The sequence below is a fragment of the Musa acuminata genome, chromosome BXJ3-8, assembly GCF_036884655.1.
Source record: "Musa acuminata AAA Group cultivar baxijiao chromosome BXJ3-8, Cavendish_Baxijiao_AAA, whole genome shotgun sequence".
Lineage (NCBI taxonomy): Eukaryota > Viridiplantae > Streptophyta > Magnoliopsida > Zingiberales > Musaceae > Musa > Musa acuminata.
The window spans coordinates 7,452,769-7,480,028 of NC_088356.1; the positions used below are offsets into that span (position 1 = coordinate 7,452,769).

A 27,260-nucleotide genomic window follows, 5' to 3' on the forward strand; every position below is an offset into this window, starting at 1 on the left:
ACTTCTCCAAACTTTTGTTGCAGCAATGCGACTACTGTGGATGATTCCCATGATACATGTAAAAGAAGTAGAAATCACTATCACCTCATGTGCCTCTGGCCTTCACAATCTGCCACCTTATTCAACATCAGCAGCTTTCTCCATCTTCTTTTCAAGCGTTGCCAACTAGTTGAGGTCTTCACCACATGAATTGTGTGGTGGGCTGCTCCCTTTGTAGGATCCATGAGCATATTGCCTGCAACCTCAGTGCAAAGCCTTCATTACTTTGCTGATTCCTCAATAGTTCCAATCCAACATGGACATGTTCATGTTCATGTTCCATCGTTGCAACACTATTTGGCTTTATGATTGTAAAGCAGTTAGCAGTTTTCTTCAGTCTGGTTCTTCAATCTCCCGCGGCTATTAGCAAGGATTGGTTGAGCTGTCTTCGCTTGATGAAGAAGGGGTAGAGGCCTTCTGTAAGGTAGTGCTGCCATGGCAGACCACCTTGGTTGCTTCTCTTTCATGGGAATAGCTACGAGGAAGAAGATGCACCCCATCCGCGTGGACTTCATTTAATTACTTGAAAAGGTTTCATGTGCTTGTGAGTCTTACTGGTTTGCAATCGTAGCTGTTGCTGCAGCAATTCTAGATAAGCATACCTTTAACCTCGCCCAAAATCCTAGATAAGCTGCAGCAACATGATGCATATCAAGTTGGTAGAGACAAAAGCGTAACACTAGAAGTATGACCCAATAGCTAATGCTATGCGACAATGACAAGGGGAAAGCATCTATAAAGAACACACAAGTAAAGGGTTGCTGAGAGATGGCTTTACTAGCAGCAAGGACACTGCCATTATTGCTATCCTTCAGTAAAGTGTACCTTGCAAAGAGGAGAGGGGTTGCCATCAATGGGGGAGAGCCCAATGGAAAGGTAAAGGTGTTTTAACTAGGTGCCTTAACAACAGGAGGGCCCTTCTCTGCCATGACACCTGACCACATGACACATGAGAGACCTCTTTGGATAAGGCTTGTGGGCAGCTCAGCCTGTCTGATATACCTTCATGAAGAGGGAGGATGATGAGAGTGGATGTCAATCACCTTAATTCACATTAAAGTTGATGGGTAGGTCCATCCTTCACCTTTCCTTTCTTAGACAAAAGGACTGACTACCATTAATGCTTGTTGCCAGGCATGAGAAATCTGTGGTTACAATCTGACAGGCAACTCAAAAGGTTTAAGATTGATTTCAGTGACTCACTGCAGTAAGTTGTGCAGTTGGCCTTATTTTAAGACCCCAACCAAGTGGTAGTACTGAGTTCCACAGAGCGAAGGAGAAAATTTTGCGTCACCATCTCTGATCTGAAGCTTGGTGATTGACCTCGGCAGCTGAAAACTAGTTTTGGGAGATTGTGTTGCTTTACAGAGCAAAGATTTCTTGAATGTGAGCTCAGACAAACAGCCCATCACCATGTCTGCAAAAGATTGACCTTTATCTTTCAGGCCATGCAAACAGTTTCTGTTCACAAAGAAACTCTGCTTCAGTCCTCTATGATTTGTGTGATAGACTTGATATTTTGTGGATGACACTGAGTTCCACTGTAGCTTTTGGGTTCATTCTAAGCTACTGTGAGAGGAAAACGATTCCTAGTTGATCCTAAACGATTCCATACAGTGACAAATTGAAAGGAGGAGATGCATCAAGCGAGCTGAAATAACATGCTAAATGAAAGCAATTGACACTATAATAATAGTCTCCGAGAATTGGGCAATGATTCATCGTTTACAATCAACATATAGAGAGCTGAGCTTGAAGGACTGATACATGCAAAAGACATTTAGCTGTTAATCCCCTGTGGCCAAGTTGATCTATCATCGGATGGCGTTTATTTGTCAGATTGTTTCAGAAAACAAGTGATTTATTGGGCTCTTTTGCTTGCGATAACGCAGCACTCTGAATCACCAACTTGTGACAGCATGTCATGTATCTATTGTCCAATATTGATGAAACTTCAGCTTGAGCTTCAAAGATTCAGTTGTGGTCATCACTCATTATGTGATCAGAAGTTCCATCTTGTGGTTTAACTTCGGTTGGCCAGATGTTGATGACTCTGCAAAAACCCTGCAGTGATGAGAACTCCATGGCTAATTGATCTTACAAGTAGGCTAGATTGCATACTCTTTCCATGGTGTTCTCAGAAGCTTAAAGATACTACCTACAGACCTGAGAATGATTCTGACATTGTACATTCTGCAAGTGTGCTTCAAACCTTCATTCCAATGAAGAAGGTAAGGCCAAGATCTTAACATACTCTTTAGGCAAGTGTGCTTCAAACTTTTATGTAATCTGTTGCTACTTCTTAGTTCATATGTCTAAAGACATACTCTTAAGGCTCCCAAAATATAGGAGATAATTTTCCGTTTATTATAGCAACACAATGCATTAACTCAATTGAGACTTGGAACTGAAGCTGCTAAAGAACCTATCAACTGTACTTTTTTATTCACAGAGATTATTTGATTGAATTTTGTCAGTCCAATTATTGTGAATTGATGTGAATAATTAGTATCTGCAAGTCAATAGTGAGATTATTTGTTGATGTAACCTATTAGTTTATTGGGCAAATGGAAGGATGAGTGACTTGAGACAGAGGAGAGGGGAGAACTTGAGAGGGCAGATGTGAAGGATGAGGAGGCAAAGAGCTTGAGCTTTGCTAGTTGAAGTTGCCGGTGCTACTGATACCTCATGTCACTTCTGGTCACAGTATCTCATGCTTGCATGTTTGTCGTCGAGCTAATGGGCAACAAAAACACACACACACACACTCTCTCTCTCTCTCTTTCTTGAATGTTTGTCGAGCTGATGGCTTTCTCTTTCCATGCATCATCATCACATTTTTCTGTCTTTATGAGCTTTCACACGCAATATTCTTCTACAACAATTCTTACATTGACTACTTTTGTCCCTTCCAATCATCACATTTATTTGGCTGCGTTGATGATTTCAGCTTCTCTCTGAATAGTGAGAAGGATCATAAAAGAGAAGAATTATGAGAAGTACTCGTTTCATTCTTCAAATGAATAAAAGAAAATAAATAACATGATGTCATACCATAAATCAAAATCTTTCTATCAATTTACTGATGAAAAAATATATATATATATATATATTTTCTTTATTTACAAATATTACTTATCTATAACCTACTCTAATATAACTTAATTGATTTGATAATAAGCGAAAGATCATCCATACCTCATTGTCACATGATCAAGACTTCATCTTTGAGTAGGACTTTGATTGAATTTGAATTAGTTTTCACATCGAATAACCAAAATTTAAATTAATATTAAAAAAAATCTTAATTTTCTTATCTTATTCAATATTTTATTTCTTTAATTATAAAACAAAAAATTAGGGTAGTAAGATAAATATGCATAATTCATAATAATAATAATAATAAATTATAATATTTCGATTATCTTTGGTCATAATTAATGTCGGGAACCTATATGTAATTAATTATGTTCTTTTCAATAGAAGTAAGATCAATCTTTATTATTTAATTATTGAATTCCTATTTGATCGATTAATATGGAATATTATGTACGTTACTCACCCAATTTACCCAAACCATATGATGTTATATGAAACATTTCTATATCACTCACCTAACAATGATTGCTAATAAAGTTGCTATACATTGGAACATCTCAATCATTGAGTTTGTGAATGATAACTCATCTAAAGTTAATGATGAACAAATTAAGCATTTAATTTCGATGACAACTAGCTTAGGTTCATTATTACAAAGTCTCGATATAATAATATTTGCATATTAGAGCTATCATCCAAAATCTTCTCCCAATTTCAAGAGAGATATTAGAGATTCTTCCATCCATATTATCATCAATAGTAGTAGGAGAGATAGAGACCTCTAAAAAAAAAAAAACATAATATAAATAAAAACTTGATTTAATCAAGAATATGATATCTTACAATGTTTGATGATGATAAAACATCGGTCCTAAATAGTTCAAACACTATGACTTTATTGTTATTATTATGGTTATAAAATAAAGATTATTTTTATTAGTAATTAAGCATCATTAACAAAAAGATCAACAAAGTTAGCTACTCTATGAACCATAGAAATAGGGGTCCCATTAACATAAGAAATTAAAACAACACAGACATCATGCCATATATTAATTTCAAAGGACACTTCCATGACTTATCATCTTGCTTGCTATTTGGTGTCTCCATCAAGGATTAGATGTTTTGCATGCATCACGTTTTTGTATGTATCACATGATATTGAAAGGGACGAAGTTCTATGATCCATTAATAACTTGAAGGAAAAATAAAAACAATGTGCAATTTCAGCTCAAAAGAAATAAAAATCATACTTACAATGTATACGATGGACAACATTTCATGTGACTTATTATCCCATCCCATGTAGTTACTGAATCATTGATTATATATACTTCTATATATTTATATATATATATATAAAAGGTAGAGCATTTTTCTCCTAAAATAATATGGATAATTATGCTTCCTACTTCACTATCAACATGTGAGAAAGATGTACAAATTGCTTATAAATTATGAATAATTTTCATGAAATTTTTAGCCAAGACAAATTATCGTACACAAAAAAATCTTTCAAGATTTTGACCGACAATTTTTTTAATGAGAGGAGCATCGATAGTCTTCTTCAAACGACGTCACTAGTTTTACTAGTCTTCTTTTATTGACTATAAATTTAATGTCAATGTCAGATTCCATTTTGATTGTACTTAAAAATATTTACAATCTTTTAAAATAATTTTATAAATTATATGATATGATGTGTACATAGAAAAAAAAAAATTAGGTCGGCTAATTGACTAGCAAACATTGCTACATCGACGTGTTTTGAAAGCGAGATTCTAATAGAAATGATATTTTGGTGAAGTAATATATATATATATATCTATATTTTAAAAATAGAAAAGGAGTCAAATAAGAAATTAATAAACAAAAAAGTCTTGTGGCCTCGAATATCACAGTATGGTGGTATTATTACGAGCTTTAGAACATTCAAGAGAAGCTATAGTTGTCATATGGGGGTGATCGGCATCAATCGCCCTCCTCGTTGTGCCACCAATAACTCCTCACATTTAGGTGACTAACATATCCAATTTGACTAATTCCACTCACCATCATCATTTCCCTCCTTTTTCACATGGTTTGGTTTATACTTTAACTTGCTTAAACACTTAATTATCGTTTGGTTGAATCCTAATGCTATTGGAAACACTTATGTACCATATATATATATATATAAATATAATCCGTTAAGAAAGATTAGACGGCTAAGAACGCAATAATCCGCGAGAACCACTGACCTCGTGTTTCGGGTTGTTGTTTCGGTCGTGTACCGACATAGTGGCAGGTCCGGTGGCACGCACAGAACACAGTTGACGAATCGGACCAATCATATGAAAAGCTTGTTGTGGGTCCGTGTGCTTGAACGTATAACATCGGTGTAGTCAGTGGAATGCGGTCCGTCTCGCAAATTTGTACGCGTCGTATTCTTTCTTGTCCGTGGGACGAGTGTTTCTCGCCCTTATCACGGTCGCTCAGTCAGCGGTCTCCCCTCGAGTCATCTTTCCTCGCCTTCCTTCGACGTCTGTTGCTCGCTCTTTGGCGCACTCCATGGAGAGCGGCGATTCGGGGTTGCTCGCCGGAGCGGAGATCCACGGCTTTCGGACGTCCGCAGGTTCGTTGCCCTTGGCAAGCAATCTAGGCTCAGCGGTCGAATTAGTTCGGGTTCTAGCAACTGGTGATTTGGTGCTTTCCGTGGAGATTCCCGTCCCCTTTTTGTTCCATCGAAGACTGGCTCTGTTTATGCACTTCTCTTTGCTCGAATTAGGATAATCGTAAGAGAATTTTGCTGCCGCGGACTGGGATTTAACACCTGTTCATGTGATCGATGTTTGGTCGTGAAGGATTTATGATTTGGGGTACTTATGATTGTGGGCTTGGATGCGTGTTATGTTGTTTTCTTTTCAGCTCTGTTGAATCTCTTGCATGTACTTGATGAAATCGCTGCTCAAACTTTCTTTTAATCGCATCACGATCATGGCTTCGTTGGTGTTGGCCGTAATAAATTATCGTATGGATTCTAAGCAACTTTAGAGGTAGCCCATCAGATCCTCCAAATCGGATATTTTCCGTGCTTGCGAACGCCCCGAGGTCCATCTATAAATTTTTAAACTCTAATTAGAGCATATGGCACCTGTTGTTGCTGAATTCTCTTGTTTCATTCATTTCAATTCATGCTTCTGTCCATTTCTGTTGATGAGCCTTTCTTGGCTTTTTGGAAAGTACCATGTAATAAGGAAGCATTGTTGAGGGAACTAAGATGATATGCTAATTGTTTGATATATGAATTACACTGATCCACCTAGCAATTTGTTCTCTTTATTGAATGGTAGTTTCTTTAGACTTTTCCATAAACAGAAATTTTATATTGGAAATAGTTAACTGCAGCTAATAGTTCTGCATCAATAAAGTTCGTCAGGAGCTATTCTCAAATAGGTCTGTTCCAAATTGATAACAGTTCAGAGCCTTTTAGCTCTAAAGTTACATTTTGGAACATATGTAAAGCATGAAGCAAATTAGAATGATTTTCTTACTTCTATAATCATGATTATGTAATCCTTATGAACATCGCAATCAAAATCTGTGACTTCAAACCAAGGTATGCAATACCGTACCGTACCGGTGTTTCGAGGTTGGCTCGGTACGGTACAGTACCATGTACTGAGCGGTACATCAAGGCGTACCGAGCGATACATCAGGGCATATCGAGTAGTTTTAAATATTTTTTCCTCTTACTGTTGCACTATAGCACGTTCCGTCCGGTAGTAGGCGGTCCGCGTACTGGTATACCGTCGGACTGATACGTACCGCCCGTACCGGGCGGTACTATTCGAAATTGCATACCATGCTTCAAACATCCAAGATCAGTTACTGGTATAGTCATCATAAACCATGTCTCACAAGGTTGTCAAAAAGAAAACCATTAAAATACAGTTCATCATGAACCATGGCTCACAATGTTGTAAAAAAGAAAACCATTAAAATACTACCAAATACTGACATTACATATAGGTACTGTTATCATTTTGTATATGATTTCTTACTAACAGAACAAACAGTCTGTTTGATCTAAGGAATGTGGAGACAACCTGAACACCTGCACGTATGGGCTTTATGATGCTTAAAATGCTATAGGCAGTTTGATTCTATTCGGATGATCTTCCAAGTTCCAACCATTTAGTCACGATATGGTATAGTTTGTCATTTCTTGTGATTATGCAATGTGCCTATGAAGATACTATAATTAAGATGTGTGGGCGTGTATTACTTCATGCTTTGGCTACTAGATTAAGAACATGGGGGACCACCCAGATGGAATTATTCCTTGACTGTAGGTGCACTATACAATTTCTGCTTTAGATGGCAATATAGTGTGTTTCTTGCTTTTTTGATCTAATATTTATGTCCAAATGGTTTTGAGAATTTATTGGTTTGAATTTTCATTTAAAGCTAAAGAACAATATAAAGCTGGTATTGGAGTGATATGTTCTGTGATCTACCAAGTCACTTCTTGAAAAGTAATTGATCTTTTGTGGTAAAAGTCCCTTGTAAATCTGTCTTAAAGATGAGTTCTCTTCCTTTCACCTTTCGTTATTATTCTGTTCTTCATTAATAGTTTTTTATTTGGATTTTGTTGTTCTACTGGATCATGTGAGAAATAGGCAGTTAGTAGCAGTTCAATATTGAAAATCTGAGTTTGTTGGCTTGTTGGTCTCTGATTATGGGGATGAATTTTCCTTCAAACTCCAAACAAGATGCCAATCGGGTTGCTTTCAGACCGTTGCATCTTTAGAGTTTACTTTCTTATTGCTTTATCATATTGCATGTCTTTTATCCACTTATTAGTTTATAGAATTGTTCTCTGTGGCCTATAGAACTATACTTACCTGCTATTGAAAGAACTTTGTCCAACATAAAAGAAGTATTCACTTAGACTTAATTATTTACAAGGGTCAAAATATACTTTGTCAATGGCAGATACATTAACTTTACTAGTGTAAAAACTTCTTTCACCAACTACATTTCTTACTCAGATAACCTATGTAAGGTTTTATATACTAGTTATATGGGGGGTTTTGGTCTGTTGTTAAGAAAAATAGATATGGTCAAACGTCCTTGCGCTAATGATATAGGCCAATATTTTTTTGGCCATGGTATTTAAGAATTTGCACAGGCACAACACCACATGAGCAATATGGAATGATTCTGCTTGAAACTCACTGTGTCTGGCCAAAAGTCAATCCTTGGTCCTGTATACTACTAATGCACCTCCCAATCCCCACTTCTCAACTCTTTTTTCTTTCCTTTTCTTTTCTATTATTGATGTATGACTATCATCTAAAAGAGATTTGAATGCTCATATCTATTTAGAGGTTTTCCTTACCACAAATATTAATGGAGGAAAATGATCTATGTAGTTGACCTTAAACAATTGGTTCATCTTGGCAATATCTTATTAGATGTCAAACCTGTTTCCTTAGTGATCATTGCATCTTCCTGTGAATTTCTCTAATCATTACAACTGGTATTTGTTGCTGCTTTAGCTACATTTCCTTACCATCTTGGTTTTAGGGTTTCATTTATACTCAACTTCCCAAACTCTTCTTGAGGATAGCTGAAAATAAGAGCACTGCAGCTTTTCCATTTAACATCCTTATGACTTGAAGGCATGGAGCTATTGTTATTGGCTACAACACTACTAACAACAAATATCACTATCGGTTTAGTAATCCTCAAATATGAATGTTAATATCATGCAAGAAGCCTTTTGTCTTGCAGCCTTGGTGCTGACTTCCAGGTGATAAACTAATCAAAGAAAACTGCATATGGTACTCACTTCTAAGATTTTGACTGATTTGGAACCTATTGATCTTGTTTCTGAAGTTGTTATTGGATCTGAGCCTACAATTGTTTGTTTCTGAAGTTGTTATAGAATGTTAACTTGAGCCTACAATTGTTTGTTATTTTCATGTCCAATATTTGTACCTATCTCATTCTCATCTCAATGAGTTCTAGAAATCAACGTTTAGTTCTATAGTCCTTTCCATTGCTGTCGTTTTAGGTTGTGTTTCCATCTTGGACTTCTCTGACATATGCTGGTTACTATATATATATTCTTTTCACTTTCCTGACAGATCTGGATGTGGATAAGTTAATGGAAGATGCCTCATCAAGGTGGTTTCGGCCTAATGAAGTTTATGCAATATTGTCGAACTACACACTTTTTAAGATACAACCTCAACCAATTGATAATCCTGCAAGTATACTCCTTGTTCTTTGCCTTGCACGGAATGCTTTCTAAATCTAGAAATGTATTTTTGCACTCATTTTTACATCTTTGTGGAACTTTTGGTTAATTAATTTGAGGCACACCAACACCCTTACAACATTTAACTGTTCTGTTTTCTTTATACATATGTATTTCATATCATACTTATATTTGTATGATCTGTATCTGGATATCTTCACTATTTGCTAGTCTTGAGTTAACAATATTTGTGGGTCAGAAACTAAAATGAATAATACAAATGCAGATGTGTTCAATATTGAGATGATAAAAATGTTCAGAAAATAGTTTAGCCATGGCAATAAGCAAAGTACATGTGATGTGTATTAACAGGAGGAATTATCATTATCTGGATTTTTTTCCTCTTGACTACAACGGCAATCTTCTTGCAGATTCTTCGTTTTATTATTCATACTGTTTCAATGAGATTGGAAGGAATAAAGATACAATTATCTTTTTTCGTCTAAGCAGAGTCTTACCTTCCTTACAATGATTCTAGGTTTCTTAAAAAATGGTCTGGTGGGAAAACTACTACTAGTTTAACAAAAATGCATTCATTTATGTAAGCAGAGTCTTACCTTCCTTGCAATGATTCTAAGTTACTTCAAAAATGGTATGGTGGGAAAACTACTACTAGTTTAACAAAAATGCGTACATTTATTTGTAAAGGTTCTCAATGGTAGTTGAGGTTGAATGTGTACTAATATGTTTGAAATTTATCAACATGCTGAATTCATATGATATGACCATCCTATCAGAAATTTTCTTCCAATTGAGGTAGAGAAATTGATCTACCAATGATGAAAGAAAGAAAAAGAGAGAATTTATACTAAATTACAATGAATATTTTTTGCAATAATTGAAATAACTAATACCAAAACATGGCCTCTAGTCTTTATATATTATCTATATAGCTAACTGATATAACTTGTGGGAGGAGAGACTTGTTATCTCGAAATCAGACTTAAAGATAAGAACACAACTTAACATATTATTCTAAAATTGATCTAAAATGGTAACTAATGTGAAAATAACAAAAGATAAAAACATCCTCCTAGAAGGCCCTTGTCCAATGTGGAGCCTTCATGGGTGGTGATTTAGGGTCCGAGTCGTCTGACTACTCCATAACATCATGATATTACAAGATATATTGTATCTTGTTTATAGTAACGAAGCCATCCTTTTTATAATATATGGATTATTTCATATATATTAATAAGGAAAAGTTATAAACTGGCCCATTGTTTCTCTGGCTTCTGATGAAAACGTCTCCCTTGACACACAAAACTTTATTATCTCCTTTTGTGATAAGGTTTTGCCAAGTTTGCTCTTTGTTTTAGAATCTTTGGTAATAATCTCAAGTAAAATACCAGTCTGATATTGGTTTTGAGTCTTTTGACAATGTGTTAGACAAATATATCACCAAGATACCGGACAATGTACTAACCTGTATCGCTTATTATCACTTAAAAGATAAGAAAACAATAGAAATGAGCATTATGTTGAGTTGTACCAAGATGCATGATTCGCTGTCCAAGCTTGGTCAGACTAGTAAATAATGGTTGATATGTACCATTCTGACTAGTATTTTATACTATGATGTTAAGATTTCTAACTCCGGCCCATTGATGGAAATCTGTATCACTGCAGATGCATCTGAAGAGTGTAAATATCAAGAATTTGCATGTCTGTTGGAGAGTTAGTTGTGTACATATGATAAGGATTATGTGTATTATAGGTACTAAGATAAGATGCTGCTTAGTGACTTAGTGTTTTATGTGGTGAAAAGCTTAAAATAAAGTCAAAGGGGCGATGATCAATTACAATTTCTGGTTACTTCTGGATGGTTGACCTCCAGCAAGTTGATATGCTCTTTAAATATATGATGTGAGACTCTAAGTAGGTTTCTGTTTCTTATGAGTTTTAGTCAATTTGCATGGCAAAGGCATCTTTTAATGATTCAAGTTGATACACTTCCATAAGCATTAGTTTTAACCAATTGGATGGCCAAGGCATCATTTGGTGATTGTAGTTGATATTGCTTCCATAAGCCTCATGGAACATCTTCTAGAATGTTATAAGCATCCTTATGATTGTGTTTAGGAATATGCATACAGTGGATGTTATTATTTCTGTTACTGCAGTCTCTTTCTATGTTATCTTATGGAAATAAGCATATGAGATCTAATTACTTTTTGACAGCCACCAATCACTTAGGTGCTGACTTATTAATCTGTGTTTTCATCTTTCTAGGTGGCAGGGTATTGCTATTTGACCGTAAAATGTTGAGAAATTTTCGCAAAGATGGTTACAACTGGAAGAAGAAAAAGGATGGAAAGACGGTTCAAGAAGCTCATGAAAAATTAAAAGTTAGATTACATCCAATACAAAATTCTATAGTCACCTTTATGTACCTTATAGCTTTATTGGTTTTCAAGTTGTGACTAGTTCCTGGATGTCTCATAATTTGGTTTTGATGAAATCATTCTATATATCACTAAGTTCATGAATCCTGGCATAATGCCTATGCATGTTATCTATTCTACTTATAAATCTAAATCCAACCATTTTAGTCTCTTTGTATTCAATGATATTTCATGATAATTTTGTTTCACATGTAGTTGAGACATAATGTGGTGTAACATTTGTTTAGTTTTCCTATTTTTCTTAATTTTTAATGGGATATGAGCCCAGTTGAAGGGGAGTCAACTATTTATTCTAGTGTCTTATCAGTAAGATATTGACCAAATGTAATCTTGATGTAGCCTTTGGTAGTCAAGCATCAAACAAAAGAGTCGGCCTAGTTGCTACCTCATTGCAAGCTGCAAGGTCTTGCAAAGAGGAAAACGGGTTAGTCAAAGATGCCTGTCATTTCAAGCATGGAGCCTTGTTTGGCACAAAATAGGATAATGGAAATTTTCACTTAGCAGTGTAGAAGGGTTTTAGGATAATAGGTTGGGATCCGATGTATCATGACCTTAGTTGGAATTGCCTAAGGCGTGAGGCACCCTTGTGGCAAAGACGCGAACTTAGCTTACATTGCCTAAGTTGCGAGGCACCCTTGCGGCAAAGATGCGAACTTAGCTTGCGTTGCCTAAGTCGTGCTTCGCCCTTGCGATTTGCGTCCGTAAAGATCAGCCCACTTGCAACCTCTCGCAGGTCCCAAAGGAACTGTAAAAGAGAAAGTTGTTTAGTTCGAAGAACGAGCGACGGACAAATCCCGACGTCTCGCGAAAAGGGGAAGCTTTATAAGCAATTCAGCGAGCACCTTGCGTGCACAGGAGAAAAGAGGGAGAGGGGGAAAACAAGGACTTTAGAAGGTTGAACGAACAGTTGCAAGTCCACAAACAGCTGCTCACCGGGTGTCGGGCACGACAACAAGTTCCCGTCAAGGTAACGTGCGAACTTGCGAAAGAGTGTTCAACTCCCGACACTATACCGAAGCCCCATCCAGCCCTGTGCCACCCGGGTGGTTCCAAGGTGCTGAGATGGCTGACGTTTCGCGTGCAGCAGCGGGCTGCAGAAATCAGCCCGTGGCACGCGAAAACGGAGCTGTTTTGCTCGGTTCGGTGAGCGGTTGCACTGTAGCGTTGCAACTTGTTCGAACTTACATTTTTACAAGCAAAAGGACTTAAAACCAAGTCAAAACATGCTGCCAAGCAACTGTGCATGTAGACGAGAGCGACGAACGGTTCGTTGAACGGAGTTGTTGCGGGTGCGCGACGACCGTTCGTGACATTCTCCCCCACTCAAACTGTCGACGCCCTCGTCGACGCTTGTTGATAGTTGTTGATGATTGCTTCTTCATGTCGTAGGGCGTCTTCAGGCTCCCAACTGACTTCAGTTCGGGGAAGCTTTCGCCACTTCACCAAGTACTCTGTCTGCTCAGCTCCAGTGGGCAGCTTTATCTTGCGGTCCGCCAGGATGGTTTCAACTCGCTTCTCGTAGGAGGCTGTGGTGGGGGGTAGCCGAGTTGGAATACTTCGGGAAGCATCTCGCGGATCCGAGTGGTAGGCTTTCAAGTTGCTTGCGTGAAGAACATTGTGAATTTTGAACCACGCCGGCAACTGCAACTTGTAGGAGACGTTGCCCACCTTGCTGATAATTAGGAAGGGCCCTTCATACTTGCGCATCAATCCTTTATGTACTTTGTTCCTAAAGAATTGGAGTGATGCTGGTTGGAGCTTGACCAACACCAAATCGCCGATCTTGAATTCTTGCGGTCGCCTTCCCAAGTCTGCCCACTTCTTTATTCTTTTTGCCGTATTCTCCAAGTAAGCTCGTGCAATATCTGTATTTCGGTGCCACTCCCTTGCAAAATGATAGGCTGACGGACTACTCCAAGTATACCCAATTACCATGGTGTGAGGAGTTGACGGTTGTTGCCCTGTAATAATCTCGAAGGGGCTCTTGTTGGACGCAGAGCTCAGTTGCAAGTTGTAGGAGAATTGGGCAATATCCAACAACTTCACCCAATCTCGTTGGTTGACACTCACGTAGTGCCGAAGATATTGCTCTAGGAGCGAGTTTATCCTTTCAGTCTGGCCATCCGTCTGGGGGTGGAGGCTTGTGGAGAAGTATAACTTTGACCCCAATAATTTGAATAGCTCGGTCCAGAATCGTCCCAGGAACCGAGCGTCTCGATCACTGATGATATTGTGCGGGACACCCCAATACTTCCCACATCCTTCATCATCAGCTTGGCCGCCTCCTCTGCTGAACAGTGTAGTGGAGCAACAATGAAAGTTGCATACTTAGAAAATCGATCGACCACCATGAGTATCGATCCGAGTCTCCCTACTGCGGGCAAGCTTGATATGAAGTCCAAGGAAATGCTCTCCCACGGCCTTTTTGGTACGGGCAACGACTCTAAAAGTCCCACTAGCTTTCGTTGCTCCGCCTTGTCTTGTTGGCAAGTAAGGCACGTTCGAACATATTCCTCCACATCAGTCCCTATCTTCGGCCAGTAGAAGGCCCTCTCCACAAGAGCCAACGTTCTGTGAATGCTTGGGTGTCCAGTCCAAAAGGAATCGTGACACTCTCTTAAGAGTTCACGCCTCAAATTATCCACTCGAGGAATATAAACCCTATTCCATTTTGTGTAAACGAGTCCTTCCTGGACCCAAAATCGTCGTGCCTTGCCTTTTTTGATGAGCTGCATCGGGATAACTGCCTGGGGATCACTGTACAGTCCATCCCTGATCTTGGAAAGGAAGTTGGAGTGCAACTGACTTGCTTGGCCTCTGCCCTCCAATTGTACAGTATTCACTCGCTCCACTTTCCGACTTAATGCATCGGCCACGACATTTGTCTTCCCAGGCTTGTACTCCATTGCGATATCAAATTCAGCCAGGAAGTCCTGCCATCGTGCTTGCTTTGGGGAAAGTTTTTTCTGAGTTTGGAAATAACTCAAAGCAATGTTATCTGTCCTTAACACAAATCGCGATCCGAGGAGGTAGTGTCGCCAAACTCGTAGACAGTGGATCACCGCTGTCATCTCCTTCTCATTCACTGAATACCGCCGCTCGGTCTCGTTGAGCTTGCGGCTCTCGTAGGCCACCGGATGACCCTCCTGCATGAGTACTCCCCCAATAACGAAGTTTGAAGCATCTGTATGGACTTCAAAGGGCTCCCCATAGTCCGGCAATTTGAGCATCGGTTCTTCCAAAACGACAACCTTCAGATCTTGGAATGTAATTTCACATTTATCAGACCACCTCCAAGACTGCTCCTTCAACAACTCCGTTAGTGGAGTTGCATGCTTCGAATACCTCGCTATGAAGCGTCGATAGTAGTTGACGAAACCAAGGAAAGATCTCAACTCTAGCACCTTATTTGGAGTTTGCCATTCCGCAACCGCTTGCACCTTCGATTTATCCATCCGAATGGAGCCATTACCGATTTGATGCCCCAAGAATAAGATCTCTATTTGAGCAAAGTAGCATTTATCCCTTTTCACGAACAAAGTGTTCTCCCTGAGAACCTTGAAAATTGTTCGAAGGTGCTTGACATGCTCCTCGAGCGTTTGACTGTAGACGACGATATCGTCCAAGTAGACGACCACGAACTTATCCAAATACTCTTTGAATAGCTGGTTCATGAGAGTGCAGAACGTGGCCGGAACGTTGGTTAAGCCAAAAGGCATCACCAAGAACTCAAACGCTCTATACCTGGTCACACAGGTAGTCTTCGCTTCGTCGCCTTCAGCAATGCGCACCTGCCAATACCCCGATCGAAGGTCGAGTTTTGAGAAATACTTGGCTTTGCCCAACTGGTCGAACAAGTCCGCGATGAGCGGGATGGGATACTTGTTCTTCACCGTCACTTTGTTGGGGGCTCGGTAATCGACGCATAGTCGGGGGCTCCCATCTTGTTTCTTCTGGAAGAGAACGGGAGCTCCGAATGGTGCTTTAGAGCTGCGGATGAGACCACCGCTTAGCAGTTCACCTAACTGCTTTCTGAGTTCTGCCAACTCTGGCGGGGGCATGTTGTAGGGTGGTCTCGCTGGAGGCTTTATTCTTGGCTCCAGCTCGATGTTGTGGTCCACGCCTCTGCGTGGCGGAAGAGTCTTTGGCAACTCGGGTAGCATAACGTCAGTGAACTCTTCCAGGACGTTCGCCACCACGGCAGGTTCATGAATGGCCTTCTCGTCGAGTGACTCTAGCTTCATAACAGTCACGAATGCTAGTTCGCCTTTTCGTACCCCCTTCTTCAGTTGTAATGCCGATATCTGTTGGGGGTCTTTGGTTCCTCTCCGAGAGACGGGAACCACATAGGGGTCGTCACCCCCCATCATGTATAGGGTGTTTAGGAACGGAATTGGCACCAACTTTGCCGCGTTCATAAACTCCATTCCAAGGATCACTTGGAAGTCATCCAATGGCACCGCCATCATGTTTGTGCTCCCGCTCCATGTTCCAATCTCGATGGGGACTCCCTTTGCCAACTCAGAGATTCGCTTGGCCTTCGAGTTCACCGCCTTCATTCGACTTGGGCTCTTCTCCAAGATCAGCCGAAGTCGCTTTGCTTCTAGATCGACAATAAAGTTGTGGGTAGCACCCGTGTCCACCATTACACGAGTCGTTTGGCCATTTAGCTTGATGTCTACGTACATCAGCTCACAACTTCCTGCTTTTTATAGCTTTGTCTTCGTGTTCTCCCCCACTTGATCCCGCATGGCGTTCAACAAACGTATTGCTCCCATCCGGGGTCCTTGCGACTCCTCGCCGTCGCTGTTGGATTCAGAACTACTCGAACTAAGAGTAACAGCCTTGCCCTTATCCGATTTGGGGGGATGGATGGAAGCTGTTAAAGCATTGAGTGCCTGTTTTTGTAGGCACTCCGTCACCATGTGCGGCCCTCCGCACAAGAAGTATCCGCCTGGTTTCGGGGCCTTGCCTTTCGGGCTTGGCCCTTTGTGGGAACTCCTCTTCTTTTGTTCGCCCCCGAGCTCCTTCCCTCGAGAATATTTTGGAGGGCGATTGCTTGAAGATTATTTTTTTCTTCCCGTGTCTTCAAAGGAAACGAAGCCTGTGAGCCTTTCTGCGGCAGCAATTGCCCCGATCAAATTGGCGACATTCCTTCAATGTAGTTCTTGTTGCCCCCATGGCTTCAAACCATCGAGGAAGCTGAACAGCTTATCCTTCTCGGACATGTCCTGGATGTCCAGCATTAGTGCAGAAAATTGCTTCACGTAGTCTTGGATAGAAGCATTTTGGCGGAGTTGTCTCAATTTCCTTCTTGCGACGAACTCGGTGTTCTCCGGTAGGAACTGAGTTCTCAATTCTTGCTTCAAGTCCTCCCATGTGTCAACTCGACACCGACCTTGTTGGATCTCCTCCCAACGGGTTCGCCACTAAAGTTTTGCATCTCCGTTCAGATACATGGTCACTATAAAAACTTTGGTTTTTTCAGAATCAGGCCTCATAGCTCGGAAGTATTGTTCCATATCGAACAGGAAATTCTCGAGCTCTTTTACATCTCTGGCCCTTCCATAACCATGAGGCTCAGGTGCCCTCAAGTTTTGTGGCGGCGTAACGCTGGTGTTGCTTCCTCCCACATTTAGTGCCCTTGTGAGCATGGACACCCTCGAAGTGAGTTCCGCCACAACTTCCTGCAGGTGTTGCACAGAGTCTTTGGTGTCATCTGACAATCGGTCGACTAGGGCCTCAACCTTGTCGATCCTGGACTCTGCTTCTTCTTGCAAGCTCTTTACCCTAACAAGCCTTCGTTGGCCATGGTAGAGTTCCTCCAAGCTCGCTTCGAGAACATCCAAGCGGGTTTCCGCCGTTGTGAGTCTCCCTCCTTATGACTCTTTTTCCCGATTGGCTCTCCAGATTGCGCCTCCTCCGCTCGCGGAGAGTAGCCAACTTCTCGCTCATCATGTTCGCTGCCGCGCTCCTCCTGAGCAGCTCCAACAACATGCGAGCGAATGTGCACTTGCAGCCCACCTGCAGCTGCTTGGGGCAAGGGTCCGGCTTGCCCCGTCTTGCTTGATTCGTCACGATGCTTTGCCATGGCGAAGTTACGAAGTTCCTTCGTCGCTCGCTCGAAGTGCTTGCCCGCTCTGATACCACAATGTCACGGCCGTAGCTGGAATTGCCTAAGGCGTGAGACACTCTTGTGGCGAAGACGCGAACTTAGCTTGCGTTGCCTAAGTCGCGAGGCACCCTTGCGGCAAAGACGCGAACGTAGCTTGCGTTGCCTTAGTCGCGCTTTGCCCGTGCGATTTGCGTCCGCAAAGATCAACCCACTTGCAACCTCTCGTAGGTCCCGAAGGACCTGTAAAGAGAAAGTTGATTAGTTCGAAGAACGAGCGACGGATAAGTCCCGACGTCTCGCGAAAAGAGGAAGCTTTACAAGCAATTCAGCGAGCACCTTGCGTGCACAAGAGAAAAGAGGGAGAGGGGGAAAACAAGGACTTTAGAAGGTTGAACGAACAGCTGCAAGTCCACAAACAGCTGCTCACTGGGTGCCGGGCGCGACAACAAGTTCCCGTCAAGGTAACGTGCGAACTTGCGAAAGAGTGTTCAACGCTCGACACTATACCGAAGCCCCATCCAGCCCTGTGCCACCCGGGTGGTTCCAGGGTGCTAAGATGGCTGACGTTTTGTGTGCAGCAGCGGGCTGCAGAAATCAGCCTGTGGCATGCGAAAACGGAGCTGTTTTGGGGCTGTTTGGCTCGATTCGGTGAGCGGTCGCATTGTAGCGCGACAACTTGTTCGAACTTACATTTTTACAAGCAAAAGGACTTAAAACCAAGCCAAAACATGCTGCCAAGCAGCTGTACATGTAGACGAGAGCGACGAACGGTTCGTTGAATGGAGTTGTTGCGGGTGCGCGACGACCGTTCGTGACAGATGGGCATCAATCTAATTCGCTTGAAGGCAAGAGGATCCACTAATTCCCATCAACACCCTTTGTAGAATCCTCCTACATTGTTGATTGAAACTTGTGGGTGTAGCTTCTTTGTGCCTAAAAAAGTTCTTTGCTTGTCCTTTTTTTGTGTGGTTTTTTCGACTAACCTATCTTTGCTTCTTCAATTTGCTGGCTGCTTTTGGGGCTCAACTAGGAGGTCAAGATTCAGTCAGTTACTTTTATCTTCTTCGCGGGGTTACCTTTAGAATTTAAAACTCAGTTCTAGTTATTCCAGTCATAGATCACCTGTAGGATGTCTGATTATTTTAGATAGGTTATAACCATTGCATCACACTTGCAGAACCTCACGAGCCGCTGTCGGGGAGCAAATAAGTGAACGAGTGAGGTGATGAGAAGTCATCTAAAATCATGTGTTGCTTGACAACTTAAAATTTGATAATATAAGTTTACACACAAGCAAAAGAACAAATGCAACATGCAGGAAAACAAATAAAACACAAAAGAAAATTCAAAATACAAGTTCTGCTTACTATGGATGAAAGGAAAAGAGAGAATAATTTAAGTTTCAAGAAGAAACTGAATATTTATTATTGAATGAAGTAATTAATGACAATTTTTTTGAAATGATTGGTTCAATATTGACTAATTAATATCTTTGCTAATTAAGGACTTAGTTTCAGAACAATTATCAACTTCTTTTTTTTTCAAAATATTTTCAATGATAAAAATTAGCCTAATTCTGTAAAATTGATATAATATTAATTTAAATTCTAAAGCCAAGTTTATGTCAGCATATAACAGATCTTTTATGGAATGATGAATAACTGTGGGAAGAGCACTTAAATCTTACCTTCATTGTATATAGTTAGCTCTATGATTTCTGTTTTATACAAGGAAAATATGTGATGCCTACCAATTCAGTATATGAGAATGTGTTATCGAGAAATGATATGACTCTTCCTGAAAGTCAATTCTGGGTTGAGGTGGAACTGCCAATAGGGGACTGAAAAATCTAGATCACATTCAGGACTGTTATTGTTGAAGTTTCTAGCAACTGTTTGCACTGTGCCACTGCACCTTGATGGAGTAGCAAGGACTATATTCAATTGCTGGGTTGATGCAGAACTGTCATAGGTGACTACAAACTCTAGATTACATATAAGATATGATTGCTGAAATTTCTAACTGTACACACAATCATTTCTGTTATGGTAAGTAACTTTTTTAGCTGTGACCTTAGGGTCGACGCGGTTGGTTCAGGGGTCCGAACGGCTGGGATCAGGCGTGACTCCCCCCGGGATCTTGTGACGGCCGATTGCGAGGGATTTGGAATGCTTCGTGACGTCGGGTTGGGTCGGCTTCGGTCGAGTACCTGCACAAAGGTCGGGTCGGCGGTTCGGCCCGACCCCTCCGACGATCAAGTCAGTGATTGGGAGAGGAGTTTTTTGGGTGAAGTCGTGCTTCTGTGTGCTTACCCTGCTCGCTTGGAGCCCGAGGGTATTTATAGGTAAGTTCGATGTTACCTGATGCGCCATCCTGCCGGGGCAGGGCCGTACACCCGATTGCGTCTGTCGTCGTCGTGGGCGTTGCATGGAAGGCCGAGCCGCCGTAGGGTATGGCGAGCCTTGGTCGACGCCTTCCCCTGCCTCGTCCGGTCGTGCGGGGTCAGACGATGAGGTCGTCTGGGTACGGTGAGCGAGGGTGCACATTATGTTGGTGTTAATGCTCGCCCCCTGGGGCAGTGTGCCGTCCAGGGGTGGCTGACGTCGGGGTGTATTACGTCAAATCCGGTGTGTTACGTCCAATTTGTTTTTACCCCTATCAATTTCCATCCTGATGGAGTAGCAAGAAGTTACTAAATTCACAAAAATTAATTGGTGCAATTGCTAACTGATAATGACTCTAGTTTAATGGATACTCCTGTGAAATCCCTTTTCTTTTAACAAACGGTCACCATGTTGTCTCATCTTGTTCTTACTTGATTTTTCGTGGCATGAGCATATTTCGGGCTTGCTGATTCATTTTCTTGATTATATGATATCTTTTAGTGCCTTGAGAATCTCACTTTGAGATCTCCTCTGCCAGTTTCCTTCTTTAACCTGCTGTTTCTTGTATGTGACTAACTATGGAGTGTATAGCTTCTTGGATTTGTCATCTTGTCTACATCATTCCATCTTTCATTTTGCATTACTTGTTATTGTCATCGTGATTAATATATATTTTCTTTGCCATTAGATCGACTTAGTTATGTTTTGAGAAGTATATTTGTTTATGTCACAGATTGGTAATGAAGAAAGAATTCATGTTTACTATGCACGCAGTGAGGATGACCCTAACTTCTACCGTAGGTGCTACTGGCTACTTGATAGGTATTTTCAATACATGCTCGTCTTAGTAAAATTTGTTTTTAATGTAAGAAATAGAGCTTGGTCATGCAGCATGTATTTGCTCTTATATTTGTATGGTTCCTACAAGAATAAGGTGAATTATATATCTGTAGAGGGACTCGTTTTATTTGCTGTAGGTGTTGCATGACTATGTGCTTTCAAAATTTTCTTGCTACATGTAGCTTATACAAAATTTGACAACTCGTAGAGTAAGTCTTGAAGGAATTAATTAGTTCATGTTATGAGACATAGTCTGTTAGAACCCTAGCGGATTCTAAGCTTAGGGTTGATCTCTTTTGGGGATCGGCTCCTTGGAACTCTATAGGGGTTCCTTCCTCTAAGTTGCTGTTCAAAGGCTGTTAAAAAGATTCATCTATTGCTTATCAAAAGGGGATGAATACATGACTATTTATAAGGCTTCTAAACCCCAACTCCTAATAGGACTTCTACTCAAGACCCCTACTTCTAACCGACTCCTAATAAGACTCCTACTCTAAGAAACAACCTCCCTACTAACCCTAACCCTAGTCGGCCTCTTTACCTCTTTAATAGGGGTCGGCTAGGTAGTTTTTACATAAATGCCCCTTTCAATAAAATTCAATTAGGACTCTACTAGCTAGAGTCCTAACATAGTCCCAGATGTTATGTCACAACAAACCTGGATCTAACAAGGCACCTAAAGTGTGAATATTGTGCATAGGTGAATCTATAATCACATACTTTCCTAAAGGAAGAGCATTGGAATCAAATAAAGGACCTTTCTTTTTATCTCTTGAGTCTAATTCAAGTGAAAAATTATGAGGTTCAGTTTTATATATATATATATATATATATATATATATATATATATATTTATGTGTGTGTGTAGTTTAGAATAGTTCAAGTATTCTTTTATATGGGTTTTTATGGGACTTTAAATGATCTAATAATAGGAAGTTGGCGGTCTTCTTAGTCTTGCATTTGCTATGGGTGAGATTTAGAAAGAAGTTTAGGGTATAAGAAAGTATTCTCAGATTCATGTGGCCCAAAGCAGAGATGTATCTGTTAAGAAAAGAGTCGGCACTAAAAGGGGGGGTGAATTAGTGCAGCGGTAAAAATTATGCCGGTTTGAAAAACCTTTGTACGATAAAATCTGATTTCGACGAAAACCGTTTCGAAAAAATCTTTAAATTGAAAGCATACGGAAGTGTAGTTGATGTAAAGTAAGGAAGGCAGTTTGCAGTTAAGATAAATAGCAAAACAGAAATGCAAACCGATTTATAGTAGTTTGGTCGTCGTGACCTATATCCACTCCTCCAATTCCTCTTCCGTCGAGGCCACCTGGATCTACTATCGATCTTCCTTTAATAGGCAAAGATCGACCTCCTTCTTACACCCATCTTCTCCTTTTATCGGGTTTAGGAGATAACCCTTACAAGCACTCACTCCTCTCTCAAACTATTTTAACACTTCAACTAGAAGAGGAGGATTTTCACAAGAGATTACTACAACAACATTTTTCCCTCTTTAAATTCTCTATTCTTGTGTTAGTTAACCAGGGATGAGAGGGGTATTGGCTTCAAGTTGATTCAAACTTAGAGCCAAAAAGGTCTCATCCCAGGTTTCCTGGGTACTGGCGGTACCACCGCCGTTCCTGGGTGGTACTACCGCCGCAGGATCTGTAGCTGGGTGGTACCATCGCCGAACAGGGGCGGTACCACCGTTGGCAGCATTGCTGTCGGCGGTACCACCGCCCAGATTTCCCGGGGTGTTGTTCCCCAAGCGATGCCACCGTTGGCCAGGGTTTCAGCACCTTGGTTGGGCCTTGAATCCGGCCCAAACCAGCCTAACTTCGGGCCCAGTTGGCCTCTAACAGAGCTGATGGGACTCCCAATCTTAACTCCAATTATGTGCTAACTACGATTCCTAAGACATAATCTAAGCAAGATAAGTCCGGTTTCTTCCGGCGATCTCTTGGTAATGTTCCGGCGGACTCCCGGCAAGCTCCTGGACTTCATTACGATCTTCTTGGCGAGTTCCGACGAGCTTCTTTGGCAAGCTCCTGGACTTCTTGGTTGGTTCCGGCAGAACTTCCGACAAACTCTCAAACTCCCAACGAAATCGCGTTCTTGACTCCGGGACTTTATTTTGCTTTATGCCTTGCTATCGTAGTTAATCCTGCACACATAAAAACACTTCGATCTAGACAATTATTACTAAGCATGAATCATGTCGTCCGGCATGTCATTGGTCCATCGATGCTTCGTCTGATTCTTCGGCTCATCGTCCTCTCTTGCGGCCTATTGCTAAATTGGCCAGTTGACATCGCAACTCCGATATCCTTGGTGCAATATCCGCTCTTCTTGGCCCGATGTCCGAATCCATGGCCCGAAGCCTTCTGTCGATACGTCGATCGATCTTCCGGCCCGACGTCCAATCTTTTGACACGTTTTCCTCCAGCCTAACATGATTCTTCTTGCTTTAATTGTCTCTCCCCGATCGAAGCATCCTGCGTTACTCAAAATGCAAATTAAATCATAAACACTTATCAATTGATTTTATCATCAAAATACGAGATTCAACAATCTCCCTCCTTTTTTATGATGACAACCAATTGATGACCGAGTTAACCTTAACTCCCGGAGTTTAAACAAACTCCCGGAGTTTAAACAAACTCCCCCTATCAATATGACATATTTGAGTTGAATTTTTGGATTCAAAAATCTAAGCAACATGTCATGATAAAACCATGCATAACATCAACATACCTCTCCCCCTTTATCATCAACAAAAAGGAGAAGTTCAATTATCAAGTATTTTAGACATACTGTCAAACATTGCATTTATCATCATGCAATTTGTAAGCTTGAAAATTCAGCAAGTGCTGCATCAAGCAAGCTATCAAGTTTTAGATATGCAAGGTAGTAAGATAGCAAGTTTATACAAGCTAGCAAAAATTTCGAAAGCAAATGCAACTTTCTTGTTGAAGTGTGTAAGCTAGCGATTCTTGCTTTCTATTGCAATGTGCAAGTTGCAAGTTTTGCTTCTTGAGATTGGCAAGATAGTGATGTTCAAGATCGCAAGCTCTTTCTTCTCTTTGGAGAAGTGCCATTTTTGCTTCCTTTGCAAAGTGCAAGCTAGCAAAATTTTACAACATTTTAAAACATGCAAGCTAGCAATTTTGAGATATTCAAGAAAGCAACTCTTGCTATAAGTTTTGCTAGATGTACAAGTTAACATTTTTTGCTTCTTGAGATAGACAAGATAGCACTTCTTGGTGATGTTTAAGATAGCAAGTTCTACATCATGCAAGCTAGTGAATCTTACAACATTTTAGAACATGCATAATCACCAAATCATCATAAATTTTAATGATGTGCAAAATTATAAATTTTACAAGTTTGCATTTGTGCGTCTTGAAATTTGCAAGATAGCACTTCTTGCTTCTCGTTTGAGATGAGCAAGCTAGCAAGTTTGCTTCTTTTACAATGTGCAATTTTTTAAATTTTACATCTTGAGCTAGCAATTTTTCTCCCCTGTTATCATTGTCAAAAAGAAGGGAAGAATACAGTTTTGTATCTCTTTTTCCCTTTACAACAATTTTCAAATCATGACAAAGGATGAATAATCAAAAAATCAAGTTATGAATGTCAAAATAATTTTTTATCATGAATATTTTATCATTGCATGAATTATTATCATAAGTTGAAGTATTGCATGCATAATATTAAATCATCATTACATTAATGTTTCAATCATTATTTCAATATGTTTGTACATCATTATGGTTTCAATTTACAATATGCACAATTTTAAAACTTTACATATGATATCCTTACTTCATGCATGACATAAATAAATCAATCACCATGGGCATATCATACATGATATTCACGCATTCATGATACATCATTTTGACAACAAATCATAGCAAATTTATATCATTTTAGAGCATCAAAATGATATCATGAGTATTTCATGTATTCATATCATCACATGATGAATATCAAGAAGAATTAGATGATGAGATATACTTCAAGAATACAATGAATTATACAAAGCAAAAAAAAAAATCATATCATGAGATCATGTGAATACCAAAAGACATGATTCATTTTGACCAAAGAATTCTTAGGAAATCATAACATAGATAAAATTCATTCAATCTTGTAGGAGAACAAGATATTAATTCATGCATATAAAATCTCTCAATTCATTATGAATCATAAAAATTATAATTCCGAAAAATCATGATTTATTTAGGAAATTTTCCTCTTTAGTAAACAATAAGAAGAAATATGGGAGTTCAAAAAACAAGATCTTGATTCATAAATGATTTCAAGTTATAAATCACGAGAAATCAAGATCATGATTTCGATAAAATCCATTAAATTTAAATCATTTTCATAATCCATGAGATTCATTAAAGCATAATATACATGGATTCATTAATGAAAAATCAATAAGATGGAAAATGTATTCCTCTTCCCCCCCCCCTTTTGTTTTTATATATTTCATTTGAAGTTGTTTATTTTGTACCTTTATCTTTTTCGTATGAAAATCATACATCATGGTTTAAAATTGAAAAAGTAAATCTCATCATGGAAATCATCAAGATCAATAAACCATAAAGCATAATTTAAATGTAAAATCATCAATACTTACATTATTTCATATAAGCATGCCTTTGTCATTTATGCCAAATCAAGACATGTATCCTTTTTAAAATCGAAAAAGTCACTTTCATTATGGTAAAAATCGATAATCTATAAATCGCAAGAATCATCATGCATAAATTCGAAACATAAACTTATTGAGCATGATATCAAATCATTACTTCAAATGAAAACTTGATTTCATTAATCATTGAGCATCTTTAATTAAAATTGAGAAACAATATGATTAATCTTGTTAAGTGTACAAGCATTAGATTTATATTTAACATTTTATTGCTTTAACATAAAATATATAATTTTCATTATCATTTTCAAAATTACTAGTATGATCTTAATTTTTGCATTTTTATTACATTATTAAACATAATTTTCAAAAAAAAAATTAGATAATTTTTTAAAAAACTAAATTAAAAAACAACTTAGGAAGAACATCAAGTAATTTCAAAGTAAACTAAGGGAGTTTCGTTTGAGTTGTTTACCTCGTTGTAAAAAGTCGTTAAGGTGTAGTTTGCCACTTCACCTTTGTTGATTTTCTCCTTGTCTTTGGAGGAGCTTGATTCGTCCCAAAGTTCTTTCCTCTTTTTGCGTTCATAGCAAGTAGTTGCGTTTTTTTTGTTCTTTAATTTTTGTTTCATGAACTTTTTAAATTTCATAGTGATGAGTTCAAGTTCATCATCACTTGAGCTTATACACGAGTGATCTTCAATTGTTCTTAGTCCGAAATCCTTCATGTTCTTTGGAAGGTGGTTCTCGAGTTCTTTTTTTGCAACATTGTTCATTTCGTAGGTCATTAAAGACCCAATTAGTTCTTCGAGTGTAAGATTGTTTAGGTTTTTAGCTTTTTGTATGACAGTTACTTTTGAATCTCAATCTTTAGAAAGAGAACGCAAAATTTTGTTTACAAGTTCAAAATCCGAAAAACTTTTACCAAGTGATTTTAAACCATTGACGACATCCGTAAAACAGGTGTACATGTCTCCAATGGTTTTGTTTGGTTTCATATGAAACAATTCGAAATCATGCATTAAAAGATTAATCTTCGAAACTTTTACTTTACTAGTGCCTTCATGTGTGGTTTCAAGAATGTGCCAAATGTCGAAAGTCGTTTCACACATAGAAACACGATTAAACTTAGTTTTGTCTACGCAAAATAGAGCGTTCATAGCTCTAGCATTTAAAGAAAATGTCTTCTTATCCAAATCATTCCAATGGTTCATTGGAAGAGAAGACCTTCGAAAACTATTTTCAATAATGCTCCATAAGTTCAAATCCAAAGAAAGCAAGAAAACACTTATTCGAGTTTTCCAATATATGTAGTCCATCCCCTCGAAAAAGGGAGAACGAATGAGAGAGTGACCCTCTTGAAAGCCGAAAAGAGCCATTTCTCTTGGGTGTTAAACCAAATGAGAAATCACA

At 39.4% G+C, this 27,260-nt stretch overlaps 1 protein-coding gene across 1 annotated transcript in view; it reads left to right on the forward strand.

The window, feature by feature from the left end:
- The first annotated feature begins 5,594 nt into the window (after positions 1–5,594).
- The window catches only part of LOC103993338 (calmodulin-binding transcription activator CBT), a 43,923-nt gene continuing 22,257 nt past the window's right edge, over positions 5,595–27,260 (forward strand). The window contains exons 1-4 of the mRNA XM_009413363.3: positions 5,595–5,752; positions 9,273–9,398; positions 11,678–11,793; positions 21,083–21,171. Coding sequence (XP_009411638.2) covers positions 5,689–5,752; positions 9,273–9,398; positions 11,678–11,793; positions 21,083–21,171 — 395 coding nt within the window. The 5' untranslated portion in view covers positions 5,595–5,688. The remainder of the gene's footprint in view (positions 5,753–9,272; positions 9,399–11,677; positions 11,794–21,082; positions 21,172–27,260) is intronic.